This window comes from Nyctibius grandis, chromosome 30, assembly GCF_013368605.1.
Source record: "Nyctibius grandis isolate bNycGra1 chromosome 30, bNycGra1.pri, whole genome shotgun sequence".
Classification (NCBI taxonomy): Eukaryota; Metazoa; Chordata; class Aves; order Nyctibiiformes; family Nyctibiidae; genus Nyctibius; species Nyctibius grandis.
Window position 1 is genome coordinate 2,824,652 of NC_090687.1, and position 11,173 is coordinate 2,835,824.

Genomic DNA, 11,173 nt, shown 5'->3' on the forward strand with positions numbered 1-11,173 from the left:
CTCAGGCTGTGTGAAACACTGATTTCACTGGCTGCCTCAGAGCACTAGGGCCCACAAGCATTTTGCCTACGCTGAAACACGGATCCAGGATCTGTTCTGCTAGGATGAGACCATGGCATGTCCCATCCCGCTCTGTGTCCTAGTTTTTTTCCCCACTGAAGGAAAACTGAGACGTGAAAGCGGAGAAGCATGCTGCACTCCGCAGTTCCTCCATCTGGAGGATGATGGCACACGCAGATCTGCAGTAGATTGGTGCTGCTTGTGGCTGAATGGTGCTTGGGTACCCACAGCCTGTCACAGCCCAGAGCCAAACCCTCCAATAAAGGCATGAGGGAGAGGCTGAGCCTTAACTCAATCAGCCTGGTTGTAGCAGCTGTCTCGGGGAGCTGTCATGGCAAGGATCCTGTTAGGCATTCTTATGTGGCTCTGTCTCACAAAGAAGTTGTGCATGATTTGTGATGTGCATTTTCTTCTTTGAGGAAAAGAACTGACTTCCAGCGATACTGCACACCGTGGCTTTGTCCCCCCATCCGAAGAGAAGAGCCTCCTGACGAGCAGCTGTAAAAGAGTAAGGACAACCCTTTCTTTCCACTTTTTTTGTATTTATGTAGCACTGTAAAAAAGAAGCTCTTGCCTTTGTGCAGTTCATAGAAGCATGGAGTATTTCCCATTCCTTCCCATAGAAACAAAGAGGTGCTTAAGGTTCACAGCCACTCAGGAATCATCATGGGCACAGGTGAGATCAGCACACGTGGTGGTATTTCATTGATGCCCACAAGCAGACCTGTGGATTTTTCAGTGCTTGTCCTACCTGATGAGAGAGATGATTTCAAATGACAGGTGACATAAGGCCAATCTGTGCATAGTTTATATAAAGAGAACCAGGTTAAACAGTTATGTTATAGCACTAAGAGTATTTGCGGGTAGGAACTAGGGATGCAGCCGTACCACGTTGGGCAGTACTCTGCTTCGATGCCCAGGCTATCCAAGAGAAAACTGGCTGCAGGCCAAGTGAGACAGAGCTGCCTGCTGCTTCCTCCAGGCTCACACACCCACCTACTTTGGGTGGTTCTGAGTGGAGCTGTTCCTCCTCTGTCACCTTCCTCTCCACGCTGTGCCTCACAGTGGAAAAGAGAATTCTTTCAAGGACTGGCTGACTCGCACTGGCATAAAAGCTGGTAGATGATGTGGAATGCTGTGAGGTCCATAGAAGATGAGCGTTTTTTTGCTGCTTATGTGAGCTTTTAAAAGTTTTAGTATGGAAAATCCTCAATTGTGGGAATTTAGGATCTAGCTTGAAAATCAGTGTGCTCTCTGTGGTGACTAGGTGAAGAATGCAGGCTAGTAAGTCACAGATGATTTTTTTATGAAGCCAGTAGTGTTCTGTAGATCACATCTTGCCCCAGATGCACCAGTCGGTGTGTAGTCCCTCATGGATGTGTAATCCCCCATGGGTGTGTAATGAGTTTTTTTCAATTGAAGTGCATATAAAAAAAAACCCTAATTCATCTTCTCACCATGGTCATCTCCTTTATCTGGTGAAGCTTATTATCTTTGGTTTGATAATAAATAACCATGCCATGAAAGCTAGTAGCTTTTGATGCCAGGTAAATTTTGATGCCTTGAGAAAACGCTTTCACATTGTGCTGATAGAATTAAGAGATTTCTAAAAGGAGACAGTTCTGGGAGGTGGGAATCTACTAAACTTGAGCATCCCAGCTACTTGTTACAGAAACTGTAGATATTATTTGGGGACATTACAAAAAAATCCTTAGCAAGAAAGAACATCTTGTTTTGAAAGCTTCTGAGTCTATTAAACCAGAGGCTTTTAGCAATACAGAAGCTGTTCCAATACTGTTGTTGCAACTCAGTTGCTACCAGCAAAACCAGTATGATCATTTTTTCAGATTTAGTTTGGTTCCATGATAGTTTTCCTGAGCAAAGAAGTGTTGCTGAAGAGTTGGATTGCCAGTGGGAGGGATTTGTGCTTTATATGAGCACAGACAGAGTGTAACCATGTAGAGCAAATACATCCGTTGCGTTGGTGACACATGCCCCCACCCATGCTTAAGACCCTTGTCACATCTGTGAAGTCCAGTCTAGCTGGCCTCCTCAGTAGGAGAGAGTGTTCTGGTGTGTTCTCCAACAGGAGCGCATGCCCACTTGGAGCTGTCTTCAGACCAGTGCGTTTGCTTTGCACAGAGAATGGTGCAGCCAGGAGGTTTCTAGCCTTACTTAATTTCCCCATTCTTGAGTCATAATTTTAGCATCAGCAGGAAAGCTGTTCTGGGCTTGCTGCCTGGAACGTAGCATCAGGAGTCTGTGTTTGCTGGCTTCCTGAGATGCTGTCTTGCAGGTATCCCACCTGCCAAGAATAAGAAAGCAAGAAACACCAGATTAGTTTCCAGACTAAGCTTCCTGTCTTCTCCTTGGAGATCAGTCCACACCATTGCCATGACAAGCAGAGTCTTCTCTAGCCCACCTATGAAGGCCTGGAGGAAGTGTTCCAGTGTGCACTGCTGTTTCGGTGCTAATTAGAGTTGGCTGCCCGCAAACGCATGCTGGAGCAGGCAGGAAGGTGGGGTTTACACAGTCCACCAAGCTAATGTAGAAACCTGCTAATAAAATAAAGAGCTGTGTTGTTCCAGGTGGAACTGCATCTCATGCAGATGTTCACTGGAATAAAACTTGCAGTTTCTCAACTCTGCAGTAGGTTTGAAAAGCACAAGGTCAGTGATTAGTATGTTAACTATGAACTGGTTTCCACTTACAGTCAGGCTCTCAACTGTGAGCTGAGGGTATTTCACACTTCTCTGAAGCACTGGCCACCTCCAGAGGCACAACACTTGCCTAGAGGAATCTGAGCCTTCAGAAGTTTGCCTGGGGTGGGTTTGTAGTGGGAGCAGCTCCAGAGCAGTGTTCATCACTGCTGTTCTTGGCAGCGTACCCCAGGCCTGACCTTACCATCACCAGTAACCAGTCACAGGTAGCTTAGTCAATCAGCCCTCCCCAAAATTCCAGCAAGGGGTTCTAGAATGATAATAGAAATTATGTTTATTTTTATAATTGAGTGGAGTTTTCAAAAGAGGTTTCAGTAACATGCACATAAATTCCTTTGAAATAGACACCTACGTTAGTTTGATTCTATGTGGGCCCCTTGTTGCAGAGCTGCTCTTCTCAGCTGTCCTTGCCAGACAGTGAACGAGAGAAGAAAGCCTCACTACCCCATCCCTGAGTCATCCTGTTTCCTCTAATTATAGTGAATTGAGTTCAAGTCCGTCAAAGTGGAAATTACAGTTTCCTAAAAATGTGGTGGAAGGCAGCAGATCAAGAGGCCAGCTGTAGGCAGTGGCTAGACCACATCAGGAAATGGTGTGGTGAAGATCTGAGGGTGATAATGTGCTGGAATACAAGGCAGAACAAGTACAGTAGAATACAACACAACTGCCCTTTCTTCATGATTGCCAGACTGTGAAAAAGTGGAGGAAAACAAAGCCAGAAATGTCTGCTAGACTTGTCTGCTTTTTGTCCTATGGAAGACCTTAAGTTGATGGTGCTGATGATTATCTTCAGAAGGCAAAGGCCGTGCATCCAGAGTGGTGCCCACCGTACAGCGATGCTGACAAACGGGGTTATTCCCTCCTCATTTTTCAGGGAAATCTCTGACAGCTGTAACTGAACTTCTGTCTTTGTGTTCCTTCTGTGTTCTAGTCCTCTCTCAGGTTGCTGGCTGAAGATTTCAGTGCAATGGTCAACAACCCCCACTTAAGTGATGTCCAGTTCCAGGTGGACTCCGGGGAAGTCCTTTACGCCCACATGTTTGTGTTGTACGCACGGTGTCCGCAGGCCGTTCAAGTTGTAAGTACTGCTGACATACTTCCCTGCTCTGCTTCAGGAAAGCCCAGCCTGCCCACACCTACGATCAGTTAGTGCTGCAGGATGGGCACAGAGCACTGCTGGGCCTGAGGGCAAGTGCCTCTAGATTTGCAGTGGGTTTTCAGCTTAGGAAACCAGAATCCTGACAAAGTGGTGGAAAATGTGGTACTTCATCTTGGGGGGGACTATGGGGAGGCAAGGATCCTTCCTTGCATTCTGCCCATGAGCAAGGGAGGAAGGTTCCTAAGTGCTTTTTGCCCTTGAGGTTTTATACCCAAGCGCAGACTGCCTTGTCCATCTTGGTGTGTCCTGCCTGTCACCCAGGCTGGGAAGCACAAGGATAGAGAGATTCTGGGAAGTCCTTGAAAATAACCTACATGGAGGTTTTGTCACTCTCAGAGTTTCTTTGGAGGTAGCTGCACTGAACTGTGCTTTTTGCAAGGTTGGTGAAGTAGTTCTTATGTTCCCAGAAGCATTTTGGGTTGAATAGTTCCCAGCCTGTTCCCATGCAGTCTCCTGTCGGGACAGTGAGAGGCAGTGAGCCCAAGATTTGAACTCTGCTCTTTCACAGAGCTGCTACCAGCCCGTGCAGCCAGCTCCCTAACAAAGGCAGCTTTCTTTGAAGCTGCCCTTTTGGAAACAGTGGAATTAGTTTTGTCTTCATGCATGTTGGCAGTAGTTTCCACCCGAGGTGACTCAGGCCATTTCTAAGGGGTCCATGAAAGCCTGGGGAGGAGAAGCAAGTTCATACATGCTATACAGCAGTCTTAATGTGAAATTTTTTAAGGGATCTTCACAACCATTAGCAAATGTGCATGTGCCCACCAATCAAATTACTTTAAACTCAGCTGGGTTAGCCACATTCTCTTATTACTTCCCTGCAACTCTGTCTGGCTTGAGTGTTCCCATCCACTGTTTTCATGGGCAGGAATCATTTGTGTGGGTAGAGTTGTGGGCTTGGCCCCATGCTGTGTTTTTGATTCCTGCCGAGGGCTGTTTTCCTGTAAGTCCCCAGCTGCAGAGCAGCATTCCATGTTTATTGTCTGTATAGGTGAGGGAGGGCTCTTCTTTGTTGACGATTTTGGGTAACAAGGAGACAGGAATTAATCAGAGATTACTTCGTTGCGTGGCATCCCCTAACTTTGGAGAGAGTTTCAGGTAGCACAACACGTGATTTGGTTGCAAAGGAAGTGAGACCTTACTGAACTGGAGGTGCATTTTCGCCAAAACCTGAGGCCAAGTTGGACCCACACAGATAATGGTCCAATTCAGTGGAGCAGCATTTTGTGTGGTGTCTCTTTTCCTGTGAGACACCAGGAGAACTAGAGTTTTGGTAGTGAATCAAGGGTAGGTAAATTCAAAACAGATCAGAGGAAGCTCGCTCGTTGAGAGGTGTAGATAACTCTGGAAATTGTGCTCTGGGAAGTCATTTGATTCCAAAACTCTTAAGACCATCTTTTATATGTGTGGCTAAAACAATGAGTAGTCAAACTTTATCCAAGGTAACAGCTGTAGGGTCAGGAAGGAAATGGCCTGTTCCATGTGAAGCTCTGCATAACTGGTTGTTTTAGATTCCCTCTGAGGCATCAGGGCCTGGTCCCAGGATAAGACTTTGGCGAATGAAAGGAATAAGCTGATACAAACAAGAACATTGGTGTTGCCGTTCCACTACCAGCATATGGACTTGTTTGCTTTCCTCCTACCCCAGGTTCACAGCCAAGGGTTCTTAGTGGAGGAGGATGGGAACGCTCAGACACGCCGGGTGCTGCTGAGTGACGTGGCAGGAGAGGCCGTTAGTGCATTCCTGCGATACCTTTATGCTGCTGATGCTGACATCCCTGCTGGGGTGCTGCCCCAGGTGGGGCCTCTGGCTGCCAGGTTTGTATTGTGAGAGTATTTTGGATCCCCTCGTGCTTTCAGCCACACAGACCCCAACCTGATCTTTTCCCTTGCAGTTTTAGTGGCTTACAAGTTCCATAGTCCTCTGCTTACATCTTGAATGAAACTTGAACATAAGAACATCCTACCCTCATCTTTTCCATGAGTCTCTCTTCAAGTTGTATCTGTGTGAGATTTTATGTGTTCAGTATACAGGTAGCAGACTTTTGCCAACAGTTTTGTGTCAGGATCTTTATTGACAGCTGTTATTGATGATGAACGTAGCTTCTATTTGTGATTCTCAAAGCATTGCACTAGCGATGCACTTATATTCTGCAAGTGCTGTTCAGATTATTAGATGCATAGAACGCTAACATGTTGTGTCAGACACGCTCCTGGTCGTGATCCTAAGTAAAGAGCTTGAAATGGGAGCAGTTGCTGAGATACGGGGGGGAATGGTTGGGTCTTGCCAAATTGTATATACAGAGGTGCCCTGTCACTCCAAAAAGCCACGAAGCTCGCACATGACAGACGTTATCCAGTGCAAATGGCAAAGGGGTTTTAGTGTAGTTGTGTAGCTGTTTAGTCTGAAACATAAAAAAGGAAGAGTGAGGCTGATGCTTTCATGTGAGTGACACCTGGAAAAGGGAATTCGAATTTTAGGAGTATACTGGATCTTGTACATCTTGGGAAACCAGCAAATTCTCCTCAGGCAAACTGCAAGGCTCACAGGAGTGATCAGGCAGCCAAATGGTGAACAAATACTGCAGGAGGAAAATACTAACATTACTATTATATCCTTGCAGGTTTGGTGTCAAGGAACTGATGGCAGTGTGTGAAAACAACACTGGAGAGAGTCAGGTGTCTTCTGGAGTGGATTCAGAAGATGATCTTATCTCTGTGAGGGATGACAACGATTGTGAGGACAGAGCTGAGAACTTCCAAGACCTCTTGAAGTCAGTGTGGGTGGGCGAAGATGAGGAAGAAGTAGCTATGCTGAACCCTGAATGCCAGAAGGAAGATGACAACGGGGTGGGTGAACAGGAGCTGGAGGAAATCTATGAGTTTGCTGCAACTCAGAGAAGGATGATTCAAGGTGAAACAGAGGTGAGCGAGGGAACAGACTGCAGCATCTGCAGTGATACTGAGGCAGTCCAAGGTACGAACCAGCAAACTGAGGAGGAAGAGGTAAAGAGATCTGAATCTGCTTCAATAAGCAACAACTTCAAAGATTTGAGGGATGACAATGATACGGAAGGATCTAAATGTGAGTCATCTGCACAAGAGAAAATGCAGAATATAAATAGGTGCGAGAGCATGAATGCTCCACAGACTGCTTTTGTGCCTCACCACAGTGAACCTCAAAAATGGGATGTAGCACCCTGTGGTGCCACTGCTAATGAAGGAGAGACCGTTAGGAGATGTGAGGGTGTGAAGGATTCCAAGTCATCTCAGGTCTCGCATGATGGGACAGATGACTGTAAAAAACAGTTGCCGAGCTTCCACAGCGATACTAATATAAATGAAAGTTATGAACGCTTGTTTTGTGCAACTCAGGGTGATTACTGTGAGCCTTACCCGATGGAAGAAGTTATCAGAGAATCAGGAAAGGCTCCTAGTGAAAAACGAGTTGATGTTAATGATTCACTTCTGTACAGTAAGTCACAAAAAGACCTCTCTCCATGTAGGAACGGTTTTTACGGGAGTCCTCCTCCCAAACCTTATGTGCCCCTTTTTCCTGCTGTTGGCTCTTCACCTGCATCTCCAAAATCAGAGAGAAAGTTTGCCAGAGAACATGTGTCAACAACAAAGCAAAACAAAAAGGAAAAACTGTTGCCATCTGATGAAATATCCTTTCAGAAAGACAATGAGCTGGATACTGCAACAAGAAACGACAACACAATTTATCCAGCAGAGCTTCCCGACGTTGATTTAAACAAGCATATGTATGTCCCAGTGTTGTCATCACCAGTGATCAGAACTCAGGATGCTGCAGCTCAGGGGAACAAGGAGGGTGATGTTATTGTTTTATCTTCTGATGATGAAATGGAGTTACAACAAGACACGAAGTTGCCAGGGTCAGGCTCTGCTCTGGAAGAAATGGAAATCCCTGGGCAACTGAAATGTACAAACACAGAACGAGGTCCTGAGAGAGCAAAACCTGAACCTAACTCATCAGTCACTGAAACAGAGCAGAGATCTACCCAGGTCTCATTTGGCACTACAGATACAGTGCATATAAGTGATGATGTAAAGATGTCCACTGAATTGCCTCTCAGCAGACAAACAGATGCTCGTACGGAGAGCAAACAGAGTCCAAACCTGAGCCCTGAAAAAAGGCTCGGTCACGAAGTGTCTTCAGGTACAGACAGCTCCTGGCTGGTGCCAGGCACACCAGTTCTGAGCAAAAGCAGAAGTTCCTCAACACAGACTCAGGTCACAAGTATTAGTTCTTTAAAGAGTTCAGGATCTAAAAGCACAAAGAACTTAGCAGCAGGTAATAGTAACCATGAAATGGCTGGAAATTTAATAAAAGTTTGTGAAACAACATTGTCAGACAAACATTTGCCTATGGAGACCTCAGTCAGTGAAAGGAGCCCTTCCAGCAGCGTGGCAGCAGAATCATTTTCCAAGAACTCCCCACCAGTTTCTCCAGTGGATCCAGTTCTCCTCTCCCCTGGCCAAATCAACATAAAAAGCAAATGTGCCAAGATCTCGTTTTTATCCCAACCTCCGCCTCCGTGCCACGAGCAGTCATTGGAAGATAAAACAGATATCAGTGTGGTTGAGGTAGAGGACAGTGAAAAGGAAATAAGTCTGCCTTCTTTGAGTAGTAGCGTCCTGCTTTGTGACGACCCCCCAGTCCCCAGTGATGACTGCTGGGCTGTTGAATATCTGTCACCAGTCAGAGGTAACAGCCAGAACTCCAGCCAGGTCAGCCGTGCAAAGACCAGCGCTGCCAGCAGCCCCAAACCGGACTCTTGGCGTGACCGCTGGGAGAGCCCAGTCCACGTGGAGGAAATTCAGGGCAGTACCCCTCTTCGAGGAACTCCTGGTGGCAGGAGAACAACTTTGCTCTCTCTTGAAAAGAGTCCTATTGAGGCATGTTCATCAGTGGGCAGTAGACCAAGTTACCTGAACTCCAAAATCTGGGATGATTGGAATGGAGAAGAGGAGGAAGATGAATTTCCAGAGATGCTTCCTCTGTCTCAGAGGTTGCTGGCTGCAGCAGGTGCCTGTCAGACAGATCCTGTAAAGACTCCTGGTGAGCACTCGTATTGATACCAGATTCACTGAACGAGGTTAAATTGTTTTCATTTTAAGTGGTCAACTCACCTGTTGTTCACTTGATACACTGAAAGGGGCTTCTGCCCTTCTGATCTGAAGTAGCTGTCAGGGCCAGGCACAAGGAAGGTACAGTCATCTTCTGATGTGGGAGAGAGCGTATCTAAGTGTGGGACTCCTGGAGCACAGCTGCTTGTGTTTCATTCACGCTGGTTCTTTGACAGTGATGGCACTCCTTGCAGAAGCTACGGGTACTTGGAGGAAAAAAAAACTAACCAAAACAGAACAAAACCCAGCCTTCAGCTTGCATGCTAGTGGGTATTTGTTCCCAGTAGTAGTGGGTGCCCTGCACAGTCTTGCTTTTCACACATTCGTGAAGTGATGCGTGTGCTAACACATATGAGAACATCAGGTAAGCAACACAGTGGTGCAGGCCCAGAGGGTTTCCCTGCGTTGAGGCTAGCTGGGGGTGGGTGCTGGTCCCTGCCGGGGGGTAAGCTTCGTGCATGCCTTCCTGCAAAGCTCTGCTGATGCACGGTTGTCTTGTGCTGCCTTCTCTTTGCTGGCTCTGGGCCCTTGCAACAGACTTCTGCATGCCTGGCACGTATCCTTCCATGGTTCCTTCCATACAAGACCAGTAATTGATGTCATAGCATCTAATTAAATATATTATGAATTATGCCATACTAAAAGTTTAATGAGTGTTTAGAACATGACATGTGAGACTGACTGTGCTTCACAGGATCAGTAAATTGGTATCATTAAATCGGTATCTAACTCAGGACCCCAGAAGCTTGACTTGCTCAGTTTCTTCTGCATCAAGTCCCTATTGCAAAATTTCCTTCCTGGGAGAAGAACCACTTTACAGAATTGAGTAAACATGTTTTTTTAACTGCCTTGCAAATATTGCCTGTTCTAACAAAGCCCTGAATGGGCTTCGTATTCAGACGTGACATGTCTTAATTTAAGCTGTTTTCTGATTTAAAGTCAATAAAACCCAAGTATCCCAGTTTAGGGAAAAAAAAATGTTGACTGTTCTGTCCAACATGAAGCTGAGAAATAAGTAAAAGAGCTTGCAGAAAAGTAGTGCTACTTAAACAATTATTTATGTAATATTAGAGTATCTGCCACTAAAAGGGGAAGATATCAGCCCTTTTAAGTCCTTTCTGTACTAATTCTAATTATGGTAATTTCATTTTGCTGCAGAACCTTCCTGTCAGGAGAACAACAAGACTCCCAGCACTCCCATGACACCAATGCCAGCTTACTCCATCATGGAGACCCCGGAGCTGAAGAAGGAGTTGAGCAGGTTAGCATTACCTCCACGAGTACATCTCTTTATGAGCAGCCACTTGGTGGCAGGTAGTGTGAAAGCAACCTCCTGGGCTGAAAGGGAAACCTTGGTGAAGCTCCAGTCGGTGTTTTTTGAGGTCATGTCACACTCTTCCAGCTGACCACTGGACTTCCTGGCCCGAGTCCCTTCCTGAGCTGTGACGGTGGAAGGTGCAGCATTATCTTAACCTGAGCTCCCACCTTTCTCTTTTCAGATTTGGAGTTCGTGCTCTCCCAAAACGCCAGATGGTGTTGAAGCTGAAGGAGATATTCCAGTATACTCACCAGGACGTGGACTCTGACTTTGAGGATGAAATCCCATCTTCCCAGCCTCTGCAGAAGCCCCCGGCCAAACGCTCTAGGCAGTCAAAGGCAGACCGGACTGCGGGTGGAAAGCGTGCCAGTGCCTCGAGAGCTGTGGGCAAAAGGAAGCAGGTTGCTACGGCTTCTTCAGTGCTCCCTGTGGAGAGGGCTGATGATGACCTTGTTAGACCCCTTGAAACAGACAGCGCAGCACCCAAGGAGGGAACTAAAACAACACATCACCCAGAAGGAGCCAAAGAGCAGAAAAGATCATCTGTATCTCCAGAGAGATGGTCTCTGGCAGCTGATGGTGAGGAACCAATGCTCTCAGCATCTCAGGAGTCTGCAGTTTCTTTAGGGGATGGAAGCGACGTCTCTTTTGGTTCACAGAGGTAAGGGAACAAAATACTAAACAAAACAGTCAATGGTGCAGGACAGAGACTAGCTAGGAGTGTGGCATACAGAGGTGAGTGCCCATGTGGCCTGCAGTGGCCCTGCC

General features: G+C 46.5%; 1 protein-coding gene across 3 annotated transcripts in view; it reads left to right on the forward strand.

Annotated features, from left to right (window-relative positions):
- Window positions 1-11,173, forward strand: part of SLX4 (SLX4 structure-specific endonuclease subunit) — a 32,799-nt gene that overhangs the window by 19,618 nt on the left and 2,008 nt on the right. For 2 of the 3 annotated variants that reach the window (XM_068420382.1, XM_068420383.1), the window contains exons 10-15: window positions 480-568; window positions 3,712-3,858; window positions 5,585-5,754; window positions 6,561-9,019; window positions 10,246-10,348; window positions 10,587-11,066. In XM_068420382.1, the coding sequence (XP_068276483.1) occupies window positions 480-568; window positions 3,712-3,858; window positions 5,585-5,754; window positions 6,561-9,019; window positions 10,246-10,348; window positions 10,587-11,066 (3,448 nt within the window). The remainder of the gene's footprint in view (window positions 1-479; window positions 569-3,711; window positions 3,859-5,584; window positions 5,755-6,560; window positions 9,020-10,245; window positions 10,349-10,586; window positions 11,067-11,173) is intronic. The other variant, XM_068420384.1, reaches the window with a different exon arrangement.